General features: G+C 40.8%; 3 protein-coding genes across 3 annotated transcripts in view; 2 read left to right on the forward strand and 1 right to left on the reverse strand.

Annotated features, from left to right (window-relative positions):
* The window catches only part of LOC101154973 (collagen alpha-1(XIV) chain), a gene marked incomplete in the record, with an annotated part of 150396 nt that extends 148676 nt beyond the window's left edge, over positions 1-1720 (forward strand). The window contains 1 exon segment of the mRNA XM_023963971.1: positions 647-1720. Within this exon segment, the coding sequence (XP_023819739.1) occupies positions 647-930 (284 nt within the window).
* Positions 1721-2458: 738 nt separating this feature from the next.
* mrpl13 (mitochondrial ribosomal protein L13) lies at positions 2459-11752 on the reverse strand. Its single transcript, XM_004077668.3, has 7 exons — positions 11631-11752; positions 11208-11331; positions 10545-10638; positions 10076-10136; positions 7834-7920; positions 7095-7216; positions 2459-2952 (listed from the first exon to the last, which is right to left on the reverse strand). Exons 1-7 carry the CDS (start codon positions 11655-11657, stop codon positions 2928-2930), a joined length of 540 nt encoding a protein of 179 aa, XP_004077716.1. The 5' UTR covers positions 11658-11752; the 3' UTR covers positions 2459-2927.
* A 1022-nt stretch (positions 11753-12774) lies between these two features.
* On the forward strand, positions 12775-16788 carry dscc1 (DNA replication and sister chromatid cohesion 1). Its single transcript, XM_004077669.4, has 9 exons — positions 12775-13164; positions 13599-13770; positions 13850-13984; positions 14082-14172; positions 14263-14401; positions 14655-14707; positions 14795-14949; positions 15861-16009; positions 16094-16788. Exons 1-9 carry the CDS (start codon positions 12995-12997, stop codon positions 16203-16205), a joined length of 1176 nt encoding a protein of 391 aa, XP_004077717.1. The 5' UTR covers positions 12775-12994; the 3' UTR covers positions 16206-16788.
* The last annotated feature ends 1541 nt before the right edge of the window (positions 16789-18329 follow it).

Consider the following 18329-nt stretch of genomic DNA (forward strand, 5'->3'; position numbering starts at 1 on the left):
TTTGGTGTCTTGGTTTTCCTCCTGACATGAGCTAACATCTCTCTTGATTTTGTTTTCCCCCCCTTCTTTCCTCTCTTCCCCTCCCTTCTTCTGCTTTGAAGTTCAACAGGACTATGGGAATGATTACTGAGCAGCATTCTGCTCCTCCTCATTTCTGCCAGGCTGTCATCTTTTCTGGGATTTTCGAGCGCGGTTTAAGCTCGAAACCTGGCAGCAGTGGATTTAAAACTGCATTCCTCTAATCTTTGCATATTTTAAAAACATTAACCGTACCAGATTTTCCGCTTTTACCTGCGTTGGGTCATGTGACATACATTGCAGGACAATTCTTCTTCCAGCATCCGGCTTGAATCTTTGCTGCTGATTGGCTGCTTTAGTTCACAGAGAATCTTTTCCCTGAGATGTAGAGAAAATCTCCATCACACCATGTAATAATTTATCAGCATAGCTTCAAATGATGCTGTAAGGCCACACCTTATGCCCCACAGCCTGCTGCACTTCTCCAGCTTCTTCTAACAGCACACTGCCTGTTTGTGGCTTTGAAGAGGTGGTGGTGTCTAACATGCTTTCAGTGCCAAGCTATCCTTACCTGCACTCTCCCCTAGAGGCAGACCCCTATTGACCTCAAATATTCCCACCCCTCCAGTCCAGCCGCTGCCTCACGCCGGCTACCAAGCCTACAACCCTCCCTACAGACCCCCGTACAACCCTGCTGCAGTGCTGCACAACGACAACAACCAGCAGGAGGAGAGGCCAGAGGAGCAGGACCCCTACTACCACGGCGATCCCTACCCCCAACCACCTTCTCACATGGCACGTGGTTACCCCCCCAGCCACTCTGAGGATGTGGAGCTGCGGTCGCCGGGTGTTGTCAGGAGGTACACGCGTGAGGAGGGAAGGAGGAGGAGCGGACTCGCCTTTGGCGCTTGAGCCACGCAACCAGTCAGTGACACTGGCATCGTCACGCCCATCTAGAAATGGCGGCGACAGCCCGCCCTCCCTGCACGTCCAGCAGGTGAAAGGATGTACATCACCGTGCAGACTCTGCGGTTTCTCCATGAAAGGGAGGTTCAAAAAGTGCCTGATCTCTGTTTGCTGAAAATGTAAGACCTGTTCCGTCCCATCTTCACTTGTTCTGTGGTTCTGCATGTCTCCTTTGAAGGTGTAAGTGAACACACACAGAATGTGCTTCAGTGTTTAGTAACTCCACTCTTTTATTGATCAAAAGATGCTGTTTTTATACCAATGAATCCTGACCCTCCTTCACTTGTAAATGAACAAGCATCACAGACATGGAGTTGAAGTTATTGTAAGATTCCTTACTGGCCTTTTTTATTGGAATATTAATCATCTTTCCTTTTCATTTTCTGTGATTTTCCCTTCAGATGTGTTTACTAAACTAATCTGTTCATTTTCTGATGTAAATTTCAGCGTCTTTGGCGTGGAAGCAGCTCTGCAGCTGAGCTCTGACCTTTTCCTGAAATTACACCTAAAGCAGCAACTCTAAAAACAAATCAACAGAGATGGATGTTGGGTTTTTTTTTCTTGCCCTGCACTTAAAGTTTATTTAGGTGTCATTTTGCTGAAGGTTCATTTGTAGAAACTGCTGAAGAGAAACATTTGACTCTCAGTTGGAGTCTCATACCCCTTTGAATAAAAGACACGTATTTATTTTTTGTTTTTTTATAACCAATAAATCTGTAATGAGTCAAAGGAAAAACTGTTTTGGTCATTTATTCCACACAGACTAAAATGAACCCTTATGCTATCTTAGATGACCCAACTCCCAACGTTTAAGTGCCTAGGATAGCACAAGGGTTACAAACCCACTCTCATGAAAATTGCATTTTTATGTGTTTTTAACATGTTCTTGTAGCATTTCTGATGGACACACGTAACCCTTGTGCACTTTAACATCAGGAGTTGGGTCATCTAGACCCTACAAGCGTCCCCATATGTGTAAACAGAGAGCTCTCGGTTATGGGTGGGGGGCAGGGTTGCTCCGTGCCAACAATCCCACCCACAACTCAAAGGTGAGTTTCTACTAAAATAATGTCGCTCTGCAGAAACGATATCCTAGAAAACGGCTAAAAATGACAATCACAATGAAAAGACCACTGGGAACGCTTTGACAATGGATCAAAAGATGATCGGAGAGGGGCTGTAACCCTTGTGCTATCTTAGATGACCCCACCCTTACATTGACGTGTTCTCCCTACCATGACAAAGGTGGATAAAGGTGGAAAGATTTCATGTAATCCATGGACACCAGTGAAGATCACAAATCATTGAAGAATAAAGGTTCAGAGCACTGTCTAGTGGGTCTGGATGACCCAACTCCCAATGTTAAAGTGCCTAGGATAGCACAAGGGTTAAAGCAGGAACTGCAGCAGGTTCATTCAACTGTCCTGATAAAGGTGTTACTTTAATGAAAACACAAAGACATGTCTGACCACAGTTAACATTTGCAGCACGTCAACGTTGTCATAGCAACACATTATCCGGTTGCCCCTGTGAGGCGTTTACAAAAGCGGGACCAGTTGTAACAGCTGTCCCTCTCACAAGCCAGAATAGATCACTTAATGGAGGTATGATCATGAAGCATAAACAGAATTGTGTCTGATTGGAGCTGCATGTTGAAGGTCCAGGTCAGCTGTGCTCCAACAGCCTCTTCAAGCATCAGGGATGCAGATCCTCTGACCCCTCTGACGGAGGAGGATGGTGTCCGTGTTAGAGTTAAATCCCAATTGGAAAACAGTCTGATGGCAGAGAAATTAACTGTTGGCCGAAGACGCACAGCAGCAAAAGAAGCAGATGGTTTTGTGTGACCGGAGAGAATCAGCTGATGTTGTTTTCAGTCCCAGAATGCTCCTCTGGCCACAGAAAAACCAAGTTAAAGTGGAGGATGCTTTGGAGACTCTCTGGTTTCACTTCATCTTGTAATCTTCTGGTCTGTGGAGGAAAGAGCAGAACACATTATTACTATCTGATGGCATAAAGGAAGATGATAGATGAGAAACTGGGAAAATCTTATACGCTTTCTAGCTTTTGTCTCCTTTTTCAACCCCGTTCTGTCATTATTTTTTTGTTCATTTCAAGTTGTGGCCTGAACCGACAAATCTGTATCAAAAGACGCTGTAGTGGAGTTGAAATGAAGAAAAAAAAAGAAGTGATGAACTGTGAAAGCCCTGCCATCGTGTACAGCAGTGTTGTTAGTGTTCTGCATCTGGCTGTGTGGCTCATATCTAATAACGTCCTGCTGTTCTTCAAGAGACAGCGATGGACAACGATTAGCTGATGGTGATGATCTCACAGCTTCAGCACAGTCCTGAGCACAGGTGAGCTTCCATGAGCAAATCTGTCTAAAAACGGGATTAGTTTGACCTCGATGGTCATCACATCAGAGCACACCCCCAAACTCAGCCAGGAAACGGTTCATCATTTTGAACACACACTGACAGCGGTGCTGAACGCAGCAGACATGCTGTAGTAATGATTCCATTCTTATTCATTATACGATGCTCACAGTCATAAACAGTGTTTTTGTTTCCCTTCAATGATTTTCAGGATAGGGAGACAACTGTGCTGGAGGGATCGCCACACCTCACATAATGGCCCCACTGTGTGTGTGTGCATTGCGTCTTGCTTATTGGGGCCACAACCAAACAAATTCTAAAAATGCACAAGGTTTAACTTGTACATTGATGACCTGTGGAAGGACCTGAATGCATGTAATACCGGGTGCATGCTCTGTGGTTTTAAGGTAAATCATCTGATGTATGCAGATGATTTAGTGGTCTTCAGCCCCAGCAGCTCCGGATTACAAAAACTTTTAAATGTCTGATCTGAATTTGCTTTTAATAATGATATTTTATATAATTCCAGTAAAAGTGCTGTCATAATTTGTCGTACAAAGGATGATGTTGCATTTAATTTTCCTGCTTTTATCCCTTGTGCTATCTTAGATGACCCCACCCTTACATTGACGTGTTCTCCCTACCATGACAAAGGTGGATAAAGGTGGAAAGATTTCATTGTGTGTTTTCTGTTTTTAATGTTAAAGCGCTTCGAGCTGCACAAAATGCATGAGAAGCGCTATTTTATAAATAAAGTTTGATTTCATGTAATCCATGGACACCAGTGAAGATCAGAAATCATTGAAGAAAAAAGGTTTAACGCACTGTCTAGTGGGTCTAGATGACCCCACTCCCAATCTTAAAGTGCCTAGGATAGCACAAGGGTTACACTTTCTGATTCTGAGCTTGCTGTCTGTCACAAAGTCAAATATCTTGGTCATATCATCAACAATAAGCTTACAGATGACAATGACATCCAGAGATGCTCAGGCAAACACGCTCACATGCAGGTTTTATTCATGCTCGGACAATCTTAAAATTATTTTATTCAAAACCTACTGCACACCTTTGTATACTGCCCACCTGTGGACCAATTATAGGGCATCCAGCATGAGGAAGCTACAAGTAGCCTATAATGATGCCCTAAGGATTTTAGTAAAAAAGCCTCGGTGGTGCAGCGCAAGCAGTTTGTTTGTTGGTGTTAGAGTTAATACTCTCCAAGCTTTATTAAGACATTTTTTCTATGGTTTTATTCTTAGTCTTAACTCTTGTGCTATCCTAGGCACTTTAACGTTGGGAGTTGGGTCATCTAGACCCACTAGACAGTGCTCTGAACCTTTTTTCTTCAATGATTTCTGATCTTCACTGGTGTCCATGGATTACATGAAATCTTTCCACCTTTATCCACCTTTGTCATGGAAGGGAGAACACGTCAATGTAAGGGTGGGGTCATAGGATAGCACAAGGGTTAATGCTTCAAATAATGAAATCATTTTAACTCACAGCACTTTTAGATACCAATCCCCTATTTGGAGGTTTTGGTACAGTCGCCTTTTTTAAACTTTTGTGTTTTTTTTTTTTTTAAAGTCAGCAGTTTTAGTCTTTTTATTAAGTTCATGATACTCGGATATTTATACTTTTATGTCATTTGTTTTATACTTTAATGACACTGTTCTTTTTATACTTTTTATGTCATTGTTCTTATACTTGTTTGAGTGTTTTATTTTTATCCTCAAGTCTTTTATATGTTTTGTATATTTTGTGGCAAATGGACCTTCAGTCTGTAATAAAGAAAATATTATTATCCCCCTAACGGAGCTCACAGGTGGAAGCCGGGGAGGAGGGTGGGGTGACAAACGCGGCGCTCCACAGAAGGCGTGGAGCACGCACCTGGTTCTTTAGGCCAGACGCAGAACAGGTGAGTTCGTTGGGCTGAACCGCCCCTGCGGGGAGGTGTAGACAGGTAAACGCACTGCTTTGAGCTGCCTGCCGGAAATTCTCCCAAAGTTGCTCATTTTGTGGGTTTAAAAAGCAGATTTTGCCAGCAAGCCATTCCATGTTCATCATTCAAAAACAGACATTGGTGCTTAACAGACGAGCTACCTGGCCATAGCACCTTCGGGGTTTTTCAAATAAATAAAACAATTCTGATGCTGCTGTAATTCCAGCTTGCTGCTGTTTTCACATCTGCACTTTGGGAGAGACGGGCGGACTGACTTTACTCCCAACAACGGAAGCTCAAGAAAGCGAAAATTAAATCCAGATTTCCCCAGAAATAAATCGTCTAAAACATCAAATTAATCAATTTATCACCCAGCCCTAATAGTGTATCTGGTAGTATGGAGTATTGATTCACAAGCTGATATTCATGACTTCATCACTCGAAATGAAAGACATCAAAAGAGTTGGCTACAATAGAAAAAAATAGATCACAAATAAACATCTTTCAATCAGACAAAACGTTCCTTCTGTTGTTGCTTCCAAAGAATCACATGAAAGCAGAAGGTCGATTCTCATCTGAACATGCACGAAGGAAAATCTAGAAGAACCAGCTCTATGATGAATAAAAAGAAGGTGTATTGAGTAAATGTTACTTCCCTGATGTCATGGCATTTACCGTTTGGGGGGAAAAAATCCATAGCATTCAGCATTAAGAGCTAATGCTGAGGAAATAATACTCCTAAAGTTAATTAACTTCAGTTTGTATGGGAAATATTTACACCCACCTGACATTTTCTAATCTTTTGAGGACGAAGAGCCGCAGCTCTGACCTGAACGCAACGCCGGACGCTTAGCAGACAAACGGATGAACGGCTAGGTTTGGGGAAAGGGAAATACTTTCAACCTGAGGAAAACGAGGTTTTCTGCGGGTGAGAGTGGAGAAATGCATGCATGACATTATGCCAGCAAACGGGGGGAGGGAGGGGGGGGGGGGGGGTCACAATGTCATTTTAATCCCATCCTGAAAATACTTGAGTCAGAAAAGCCATGAATATGATTATGCTGAGAAACAGATGTGCTCTCAGTCACTCTTTAGCAGGAAAACACGCAGCTGCAAAGGATGAGGAGGAGGAGGCTGGACTCTCCTTGTAGGTTTGTGACATGTTTGATGTTTGGGGCCTCGGCGTGGACACCAGCCACAAAGGAGGCTTAGTAACGTTTGGACAGTAGCCTTCTTTTCTTTTATAGCGGCCCGGCAAAGTTCACATGGAACCAAAAAACAACTTCCATTTGGAAAAGTGCTCATGTCTGCGGATCAGTGGACAGTACAGTCGTTCCCATGAAGAAACCTGGGGTCGCTCTGCAGCTGCCTTTCTGCTCAGTACGTCATAAACGCCGACGGCAGGCACAGCTGTGTGCGAGTGTTTGTGGAGCTGCAGCACAGAGAGGAAGGAGCCCAAACCCAGCAGAGCCAGAAACTAACCGCTCGGATTTTTGATGAAGATGCTTTCAGTCGTCTGTTGCTTGGGGAAAAACACACCAACCCCGAAACCAAAGTGTAACTCAGAGCTGCTGTGACCCAAACAATTCCCAACGACTGATCACAGAGCAGCTTTGGCGGCCGCACACCAGCTGTGAGAGCCCAGCCGGCGCAACATCTCCCTCTTCTGGCGCATCGTCATCAATACAAGACGCAACCAATTGCAGATGTTCGCCGGTGGTAGGAAAGCCCCCAACAAACGACAACTTGCAGATGTTTGCGGCAAACCAAGGATGTGTCTGGGAGCGTTTACATACGGCGTCCACAGCCTGGGGAACGCCTCCACCTCCTCCGGGGTGTACTCGCTGAGCTTCCTGGGGATCGCTCTCGGCTGCTGGAGCTCCTCTGTCAAGTTGGCTCGGATGTCGTCTGGCAGCGCCTAGAAAGGGAAGGACAAACATTTAAGGAAACACCGAACGGCTTTGGGGAAATGAGCAATAAGAAAGGAAACAAGAGGTCTGAACGTGTAACGCACACAAAAACAAAAAGCATCTGAAAAACACGGATCCTTCTGGTGCATCTGCACACATTCATAACACTTCAGGATCCATCTGCTCGTAATTTAAGGTGCACAGCTAATCCGTTCTGATGGTTCCATCAAACCAAAATAATTCATCTGGCTTACTGACAAATTTAAATCTTTTGAAAACCTGATAAAGACCCAAATTGTTTTTATTTGTCAATAAAACCTTGTAATTAAACGTGAAAGCCCCTCCACATCAGTTTTATAGAAAAACATCAAAGATGAGAGCTCTGAGGTGCCTCAGTGTAATCTAAAGGCATATTGCGTGCAGTCTGAAGCTATCATGAAATAAAGATTAGAAAACATTAAAATAGAAATTAATAGAAAACTAGAAATGAGATTAGATTAGAAAATAACATCTGTGCCAGCATCTTGGTAAAACCCAAACGGTTATAGCTTGATAACAATAACAATATTGTTATCAATCCATCACTTCCTGGAGGTCAAAAAAATGGAAATAGGAGTTGACGTACATCATCAGAGAAGATGTGCAATCGTTGCATCATTGTGCGTCGGTGCAGGTTTCGGGGTAACATGCCGTAAACCGCCAACTTCACAATCTAGAGGGCAAAAGTGAAGAGAGTGACAGCAGTGAACAACAAACACATCAAATAAAGATCCTTTCTTCATGCTCCTAAATGCACCTTTAAACTGGAACAGGGTTTTTTTTTTTTTGGTTAAAGCGTGAACACAACCTGGAAAGCCTCTGAAATACGACTAGAGATTTTGGACAGAATCCGGCTTTTCCCACTGTTGCCTCGACGCTCGCCAAGCTTACAAGTTAAATTTTATGCTGTGCTGTCACATTTGCATGTAGAAATACAAAACCACCTGGAAAAATACACATGAATCCCAGAATATTCCTATGACTGTATATTTTTGCTTTTAATGAAAATGATGGATTTTGTTTGACAATTCCCTAAAACATTGATTTTACAGAGAGATGACAAATCTTACAGTACAAGACGGTAAAACTGTTGTTTACATTATTGTACAGTTCGTTGATTGATTTCATTTTATTGAATAGTCAAACATAATAAACATTGTAGTGGGTAGAAGAAAATCTAATTAATTCACACCCCCATTCTTATTATATTTCATGCACATATTTAACACCTTAAACATATAATCATTATTGACATCGATACAAAATAATTAAAAAGACAAAAAAAAGATACCAAAACAACTTCACAAGTTATGATTATTTGTGAATTTTCCCATCAAGATTTTCAGTTCTTATTTTTGAATTGTGTAACATTTTGATTCTTTCCTCCGTGTTAAACGTCCTGAAGCTTTTACTGTGGAAGTAGTTGTTTTTTAGCTTTATAAAGCATTGCAGTTTATTTTATTATACCTGTACCATTTAATCATTTTGATTTATAGAATGAAATGCGTGTGTTCATAATATCCTACGTCATGAATTAAACTTATAGGCAACGCAAATGTGCAAGTGGAACACTTTGACCTCTCGTAACCCTTGTGCTATCCTAGGCACTTTACCATTGGGAGTTGGGTCATCTAGACCAGTGTTTTTAAACCTTTTCTGAGCCACACTTTACCACACTTTATCGCACACTTTATCCTTAAAAAAATCCCGCGGCACACCAGCATCCAAAAATTAAAAAAAAAAACAAGGAGAAACTCATAGTCTGTATTGATCTACAGCCCCTCTGCAATCTCACATGCATTTTTGAGATAATTGTTACAGAAAAAGCTGGAAACTGCTGCTGTTTTTTTCTAAAAGATGCAATAAAAGTTAAGTTAGACGATTTAAAAACAGTTTGATGTGTGTTCGTTGGTTTCAAGACGTTTAACAACAGATCTCATTGTGCGCTGAGACGCTGTCACTTTAACAAAATGCATCATGGGAGATGCAGTGCAATCAGCCGCGTCTCTGAGCTGCATTATTTTGTCCACTTGTTCCACGGTCTGACACCAGATTCTGTGGAAAGCTACACCGCTAAAGACGAGCTTTAGCTGGTATTTTTGTTAAACTGAGCGACTTTACGAGCTAAATCGGGACAAGGAAGTGAAGACTTTAACCACTTCTGATTGGTCAGACTGATGACATGTGATTAAGCTCCCCAAGAATGATTGGTGGAGACAGTTAAAGCGACGGGACTTTTCCAAAATACAGCCGGAGCTGCAGCTGAATCGTGGTAACGTCATTCTTATCAAAATGTCTTTAATAAAATAAAATAAACGCAAAGAAAAAGTATTTTATGATCTTTTATATTCCTAACTCCTCAGTGTTTTATCAGGGCCTGTTTGGATGAACACAGAGCTGAAATCATGGAGATGGAAAATGTTTTTAGATCAGTTAATGAGGGCAATTTCCCACGGCACACTTGACCATCTCCCACGGCACACTAGTGTGCTGCGGCACACTGGTTGAAAAACACTGATCTAGACCCACTAAACAGTGCTCTGAACCTTTTTTCTTCAGTGATTTGTGATCCTCACTGGTGTCTAAGGATTACATGAAATCTTTCCACCTTTATCCACCTTTGTCATGGTAGGGAGAACACGTCAATGTAAGGATGGGGTCATCTAAGATAGCACAAGGGTTAAGACTCACGCACCAATTTTAAGAAAATAAATCAAAATCCGCTGCCATCTCATATGAAAAACTCTAAAACGAAATGTGAAATTCTCATTTTACAGTTTATGCAGGATAGAAGAAAAAGGAGAGGGAAAAGTTTCTGCAGGTCTTACAGCTTTTGGATCCTTGTGGTGAAGCTGTGCAGCTGTGACCTGCTTGAATCCACCCGGATACCTTCAAGAGGAAAAAAAAACAACTTTAAAAACTATTTTAACTAGAGCATGTTAGGCATCCCCAAAAATAAAAAGGACAAAGTTGAAACAGAAAAATGCATTCATCAACTATTCCATCTCCATTTACACTGTTGGCAGAGAGAACTTGCATCACTTTGAAGATACAATCAGATCTAAAGCAGAGCACTAAGGCAACATCTTTAGTTTGTTATCCATCAACAGTCTTCCAAACAGAGTAATAAGGTGTTTGTAACCGATGAAAGTACAACAAAAAAGCAAATTGAGACGCTGCAAATCCTGCTCAAGAAAAAACAGTAAGTTTCTCTTTATTTTAATGTCAAAAATCCTCAAAGGTTGAATAGAACCTAAAAGCAAACACACTTTTCCTGAGCTGAGGTGTCACACTTACCCAGTGTGTGACGAGTAAACCTTCTGCTCCCACTTGTTCCCGGAGAAAGCGATTTGTCTGGAGTTGATCACAACCACGTGGTCTCCACAGTCACCTGTGAACAACGCAAAGGTGTCAGGTTTATTCACCATACTGTCTTTTAAATGATGAAACCTCTGCTGATCAGAGTCCAAAACCGTGGAGTTTTTCTTCCTGCCGTTTTATTGCACTTGTGACAACAGAAATGTCATTTCTATAAAATGACCAGAAACGCTTTTTCTTGAAAAATAGTTTATGCAATTTCTAAACAAAATGTTTTACGTGCAGAAAAGGACTAGCAAATATTTGTAATATTTGTAAAATTAAAAAAAGGATTAATTTAACAATATTTCTCATGATAAAATTAAACTATGAGCTTTTCAATGTAATTTTCCCAAATTATCTGGATTACTGTTTCCACAATGAGCAATTAGAAAGAATTGTGACTTGTGCTAGACTGTGAGTTGAAGTGGAGCCTAGTTTATAAAATCATAAAGAATAAAGAGCACATCTATATCCTGAAATGATTCCTTAACTTCTACAAATGCTGTATTTCCTTTTGCAGTTGTCATTTAACAGTAAAGTGGGAACTTTCCATCAAAGTAAGACGTTTTCGTAAAGGCTCTACTGACACCCGTCACTCACTCAGTGCGTGGTAGATGGGTTTGTGTTTGCCCTGCAACCGAACCGAACACATGGAGGCGATTTTGCCAGGAGGCTGCATCCGGGCATCGATGAGGAACCAGGACCGAGCGAAGGTCGCCCATTGCTGAGAAGAAGAAGAAGATCCAAGACTGGTTACGAACGTCCTGTCGTCATCATATAATCATGCACTCTAGATAACAAGTAACAACGTTTGGGGTGGAAGAAATCACGCTTAATCATTATACTGGGCATAAATTGGAGATTGGTTAACAATAGGGTGTTAGTTAGATGCTTCGTTGGCATTGGCACAGGCAGCACTAGTATTTTCGTTTAACCTCAAAAAGTCATTGTTGAAGCTAAAGCGTAGCATTCAAATGTTCAAATTAAATTATACGATTATATAAATACAAATAATAAGGCTACCTGAGCAGATCTAGAGAAACTCGACATTTTGATGAAACTATTATTTCATCTCAACGTTTGACCCTCGATGCGCAATCCAGTCCGTTCGGTGCTTTCGTCCGGGTAAAACATCACGTGAGGCTTTAATGTTCCGCTTTGAGCCACATTCACTTTAATACCTTTACTAATTCCTGTTGATGAGACGGCTAGACAGAACTAAAGATCCAGCAATACCCATTTTACAGCCTTTATTGTTACTTAGGGCATAATCTATAAATGGAGAATCCCTGGAATACAAAAAGAAAGAAAATTTACTAAATTGTGTGGCAAATGAGTTATATTTCATAATCAATTCACAGTAGACAATAAAAAACAAAAAAAAATGATCATATACTGAGTTTTCGAAAATTCTAAGTTCAGAGGTAACACATTTATTCAAATGTAACAAAGACACTATTTTTTCTAACTTGGAGAATTGGTTGTGTAGTATTATCCGTTGGTTAAACAACGACTTTTCATAATTCAACAAGTTTCTTTAAAAATAACAAAGAAAAAAATTATATTGAGAATTTTAGAAGAAGATATTTATTTATTTTTTCTTTCTTCTTTTATCAACGAACGGATTTGTGGGGGGAAAGCCCCCCCCCCCCAGCTTTATTGATCATAACATTAAAGTACATTACACAACATCAAGGGATCAAACAGATCATCAGCTGCAACACCAATGCCAGCATTCCAAACTTTCTGCAACATAAATATAGAAACACTTGATCATCTGTTTTTTGAATGTATATATGTTAACAGTTTTTGGGAGGATTTTTTTCTTTCTTGGTGATCCTCAAAGTTTCCCTTTCCTATTTCTATTCAATTACAAAAGCACATCATATTATTTGGAGTAGTTTCTGGTGAAAATCTATTTGATTTGACATTCAATACTTTATTAATATCTGGGACATTTTTCATTCATAAGAGCAGATTTTCAGAAACCAAACCATTATTCAATACATTAGTTTATATTTTAAATCTCTGAAATTAATAAAAAACAAAAATGCAATAAAACTGTCTATTTTCACTGAAGATTACATGTTGTACGACAATCCCTAGTATTGTAAACTAAAATTCTAATGTTATTTATTTATTTGTATTTTTATTCTTTTTTATTTCTTTCTGTTGTAGCCATGTGTTTGCGTTTGTTTGAAGTTCATTTAAAAAAAAAAGTTATTTGCTGGCTGTGGATGGGATGTAGTTACGTCACTTCCTGTGAGTGTGAGTGCGGGAAACTCCGACAAGAAAACATTGACAGCCAGGCGTCTAAGCTGCTATATTCATTTTTGAATCTGTTCTTTTGCTGTGTTTGGCTTTACAGTTCAACACATTGACCGGAAATGAGAACGCTAGAAGAGGTGAAGGCAACGTTGCAGATCGCTAAGCTAAAGGAGGAAGATCTGCAACCAACAATCCAGTGTTTGTCCTTTGGAGAGAATGTTTCTTCTGCAGATTACTGCCTGATGGAGCTGGACGACACGCTGTGCAAACACATCGAAGCGGGTCAAAGGTAAGACGTCTGTGAATAATCCATCTGCTAAACCTTTAGTTTTCAAGCTGTCAACTTCAAATGGACAATAAAGTTTTTACAAACAAAAAGTTATTTTTTATAGAAACTACCTTTAATGAGATCAAAGTTGTCGTTTAGACCTAAAACTGTCCAAAATATACTATTTGGTTTATTGTTATTACCACTATGAACCCATAATGGTATCGATTTAAAGAAGAAAATCCTGCTATTCGGGTAAATTAGTGGATATTTGGACTCTGAAGGTCATTAATATGTCTGTTTATGTGATACATCATTGAAACAACCAGATTATTAAATAAATTAGAATAAATTCAAGAACTTGTCACCCATAAACAGGAGTGCACTGAGATCAGTTGTGAATGTTCTTCAGGACAACAACAGTCGGCTAATCCTCATGTTGGGTTCTTCTGCAGTCTGGTCATTCGAGGGGATAAAGACGAGCGAGCAGTTCTTTGCAGCGGCGACAAGACCTACGATCTGAAAATAGCAGACACGTCCAACATGCTGCTGTTTGCACCTGATTGCAGAACGCCAGAGCAGCTGGGCGGCAGTGAAGACTCCCCCCCGCAGGTGGTGCATGCCCAGGTACGGGAAAACCAGAGCAGCAAAGCTGTGACACACATGCAAGTGTGAACAGTCCCGTCATCCTCCATCCGCTCCATAGGTCTGGGGATTTTGCAACAGCTACTGGGAGTTGAGGAAACAGCGGCCAAAGTTGAAGAAGCTGAAGAAGCTGTTGATGGAAAATCCATATGAGGGGCCGACTTTAAGGGGACAAGAGGAGAAAACAGAAAATAGGGTGAGTGGGTTTGACCTCACCGTAAACAGTAAAGTTACTTGAGTTCGATAGACTGAAAATGAGCTACAGGTCAAATACAAACACTTTATTTTTGCAGTACACAATGCAAGATCTGTTGGAAAGAATTCAGGCCAGCGAGGAGGAGATAAAAAGCCACTTGGAGATCATCCATGCCTCTCAGATCGATGGTATATTTATTTTTTTTCAGTAACCACTTCTGTTTCCATCAGATCCCTGTTTGGTGTGTCAGTGCTGTGTCTTTTTTATCCCCCCTCCAGGCTACTGGAGAGTCCTGGACTTTGACTATGAAATGAAACTGCTAGGTCATGTGACTCAGCTTGTGGATTCAGAGTCATGGTCCTTCAACAAGGTCCCCCTCCAAACCAGTCTGGATGAACTGGCTCCACTGGAGCCAAGGTACGTTGAAGACCTACTCCAGTGACGGGTGTTTGTGGTGTTTTTAACCACATGACATCAGGAAAATTCAGTTTATTACTTATAGAAACTGATGGAAAATAGGCAGTTGGACCGGTAATGCTAGGTTGGGGGTTGTGAGGGGCTGTGAGCATGTAGACGAAGGGATGATGGGAAATAAGTGTTATTGGGAATAACATCTCAATGAGTTTTTGGTCATGTTCAATGGTCTCTGTGTTTTTCCATTTCTCTCTAGACAGATGATAGAACACTGCTTGAACTGTTACGGGAAACGCTACACTGAAAATGGTACAGTCTGATCCGTGACGCTTGCACACGTGATTCATTTGGGAAAAGTGGCGCCAAAGTCTCACGCCGCTGTCATCCTCCCCACAGATGAGGTGTTTTATGCTCTGAACGAGACAAAGGTGTGTCGAGGCCTGGCTCTTCTGCTGCTTCAGAACGCCATCAAGTTCAACCTGAAGGAGTTTCAGGAAGTCTGGCAGCAGAGCGTCCCAGAGGGCATGAGCACCCGACTGGACCAGCTGAAGGTGACGCTCCAAACTCTGGTTCTGTGAAGACTACTTTCAAAGTTGATCTGACATGAATCTGACATGCTTTCACACAAAATAAAGTAGGGGTGTAGCGGTACACATAGTTTAACCGAACCGTTTCGGTACGGCAGTTTCAGTTCAGTTCCCTTCTGTAACGTTTCGGTACGTTTATTCTTTTTTTTCCCCGCACATGCACTGTAACGACCCAACTGCTAGCTGAGTTAGCCGTTATTGCTCTGCTGTGTGGGAACACTGCGGCTTTGTTCAGCATCCATGAAGGAAAAAGTCAATTGGATAAGTCGAATGCTTTGTGTTGACATTGTTACACAAAGAAAGCGTATGCCACAGTAACACATCTTATCTGTTAACGAACTTAAAACGGCATCACCGACTGTAACAATCCAGTCTACAAGAAAAAAAATGTGCAAGTTCAAATGTTTGTTTGTTTTTTCAGGCCAGTGTTAATTATCCAAAGTGTTTGGGTCCTGGCAGCGAATAGTTTTTCTAATTTTATTAAGCAGATCACCTACAGCAGCATTTTTATTTATTGTTATGTAAAACCAATAAATGCATTTTTTAAGGAATTTTTTTCTGCTTTTTTGGACAGAAAAAAACAAAACAAAAATAGATGAAAACTTTATTAATCTCCCAAGAGAGAAATTCAGGTGTCCGCCAGCAAAACACACACAATAAATAACAATAAATAATACTAATAATTCAAATCAGGCAGATTTGTTAAACAGCCGACCGAACCGAATCTTATGAAATTCTGAATCGAACCGAGCAACACTAATGGAAACCTTGGGATGTTAGGTATTTTTGGACAAGTGTATATAATGGGAAGATGGTGTTAAACCAGCAACCGCTTTCCTTCCTTAGTGACTTTGTTTGCTGAATAAAATCCCCAGGGAGTCGCTTTGGTGGACCGCACTTCCCACCCAGAAACCATCGGCCTGCTGAGAGTGGAAGATCTCCCCGAAGACACCCAGGAGCGCTTCAGCCACCTCTTCACCCTCCGAGAGAAATGGACGGAAGAGGACATAACACCGTACATACGGTGAGGGCTCTTTTTGTGTGGAAGCAGCTGTAATACCCTTAGCTAGTTGCTCCATGATTTATTTGTGTTTTGCTTCTGTTTCAGAGACCTGTGCGGGGAGAAGCAGAGCACCGGAGCCCTCCTGACCAAATATGCTCGATCTTCAATGCAAAACGGAATGAAGGTCTTTAATTCCAGAAGACCTGTAGCCACATGAACACGCTCAAAGCTTTCTAGTTATTGTCCTTAAGAGGTTATCAAATAAATGTTGAAATCAGCTAAGGGAAAAATGGTGTCATTCACTTCTTCAAAGCTGTTTTTGCTGTTAATTTGTACAGATATAAAAATATGTTTATGCCTAAAAGAATAGAATAGCATTGAAGTGAACCAGAGTCCATTGAGTTTGGTTTCTTTTTTTTGTTTTTTGTTTTTAAGAATGAGTGCTTAGAAAGAGACCGGGAGACCTCTTAGAATAGACAGCAGTAGAAACACGTCATGATTTCGGGATTTCTTTTGGTTTGGTCCTTTTCAAAGTGAGGTCAGCAGAATCAGGACTTGTTTGTCCACAAGGAGGCGATCTGCACTCAAACAGAATGTTAGAAACCTATTTTAAAGTCTGTCCAATTTACAGAGCTGTTTAACACAACCAACATAAATCACAAGATGACTGCTGATTTATTTAAAAATTATTTACATTTGCTTGTATTCTGTTCTTGATTATCAGTGGGTTTCCACCCAAATAAATGTTTGATTTTGTTTCTTTACTAAAATAAATGAAAGGAACTTTTGTCTAAAGTTAACTGGGTTCTGTATTTCTTATATGTCGGCTTAACTACAGCAAAAGTTTGACCGTTTAGCTCACTTTTAACCCTGGTGCTATCTTAGATGACCCCACCCTTACATTGACGTGTTCTCCCTACCATGACAAAGGTGGACAAAGGTGGAAAGATTTCATGTCATCCATGGACACCAGTGAAGATCACAAATCATTGAAGAAGGATCTAAACATAAAAATATAGTGAAACGTGAACACAGACACAGCAGTGCAGCTGGAAGGTGTTGATCAGATCACCTGAGAAAACCAGACGTGAACAGAAACAGTCCAGTGAAGCGGATGTTCAGGTGAGAGTGTGCATGCTCATCAAGTCACTTCCCTGTGACTCAGATTTTTACAGATGTTTCTTCACAAGCATAAATCAGTAAGACTGACACAGAGGGAGAAGTTCACCAGACAGACAAAAATGCCCCCGTTAGCATGTTTCAACACCACAGAATGACTGACTGCAGCTGCTGCTTGACTAACCATGACTTCAGCCACACGTCAGTGTGTTGGGATGTCTGCAGTTTCCATAGTTACTGGGACCTGCTGTCTTTGTCCTTTATTCCTAAACCACTTACTTTGTTTCTCACTTACTCAGAAAAATAACCATTTAAAAATAAGTTATGTCTTGTTAACTCTCACTTCCTCTTCCTATTTTCTTAAAGCCAACAATCAGCAATGGTTACAGGAAGATTGGCTTACCTGTGCAAATATTTCTTGATACATGTAACCCAAGGGTAACATGCATCAAGGCTTAACCCTTGTGCTATCTTAGGCACTTTAACATTGGGAGTTGGGTCATCTAGACCCACTAGACAGTGCTCTGAACCTTTTTTCTTCAATGATTTGTGATCTTCACTGGTGTCCATGGATTACATGAAATCTTTCCACCTTTATCCACCTTTGTCATGGAAGGGAGAACACGTCAATGTAAGGGTGGGGTCATCTAAGATAGCACAAGGGTTAAAGACTTGTCTCATTCATTCATTTTTTTAACTCCCAATGTCACAGTATTTTATTTAACGAGTGTTGAACAACAACTAATAATATAGACAAAAAGAAAAAAACCCTACAGGTCTTGTGGAGGACTTTTGAAAAGAACATCCCCAATGAAAAATGTTTTTTTTAACATGTTCTTGTGCCATTTTCTGATGATGGAGGACATATAAAAAAGAAAATCAAGCCTAAAATAGCATTTTCAGTATTTCTTTATTCAAATTGTTGTGAATCAGGAGCGGATGAAAAAAATGCAGTTATGAAAGAGCAAATTTGCGATGTAGAAAATAAACTTAACAGGCAACAAGCTCCCTGTTCTGCTCCATTCTGATGTATCCATGAATAGATCCATGTACGTCTTTGTTTTCCTCGTCTGAGCTGCTCAAAAACTGTGTGGCAGGATGGCGCTGAGATTGCTCACCGTTTTTGTTGCACCCACAATGTTAGGTCGGAGTTTGGAGAGGCTGTAAGCTAGCGGAAGAGCGTGTAAACAGATGGATAATGGGAAGTGGGGGCAGGCTTATC

The sequence above is a fragment of the Oryzias latipes genome, chromosome 16 (genome assembly GCF_002234675.1).
Source record: "Oryzias latipes chromosome 16, ASM223467v1".
Lineage (NCBI taxonomy): Eukaryota > Metazoa > Chordata > Actinopteri > Beloniformes > Adrianichthyidae > Oryzias > Oryzias latipes.

What these genes read in the sequence shown, in the direction of transcription:
- mrpl13 (XM_004077668.3), bottom strand. Translation starts at nt 11,657, where the DNA reads ATGTCGAGTTTCTCTAGATCTGCTCAG. An exon ending in GTTTCTCTAGATCTGCTCAG is followed by an intron (nt 11,332 to 11,630) that starts GTAGCCTTATTA and finishes TCTTCTTCTCAG; the next exon opens with CAATGGGCGACCTTCGCTCG. An exon ending in TGCACATCTTCTCTGATGAT is followed by an intron (nt 7,217 to 7,833) that starts GTACGTCAACTC and finishes TTCCCTTTCTAG; the next exon opens with GCGCTGCCAGACGACATCCG.
- dscc1 (XM_004077669.4), top strand. Translation starts at nt 12,995, where the DNA reads ATGAGAACGCTAGAAGAGGTGAAGGCAACGTTGCAGATCGCTAAGCTA. An exon ending in AGGAGAAAACAGAAAATAGG is followed by an intron (nt 13,985 to 14,081) that starts GTGAGTGGGTTT and finishes TTATTTTTGCAG; the next exon opens with TACACAATGCAAGATCTGTT. An exon ending in CCCGACTGGACCAGCTGAAG is followed by an intron (nt 14,950 to 15,860) that starts GTGACGCTCCAA and finishes TAAAATCCCCAG; the next exon opens with GGAGTCGCTTTGGTGGACCG.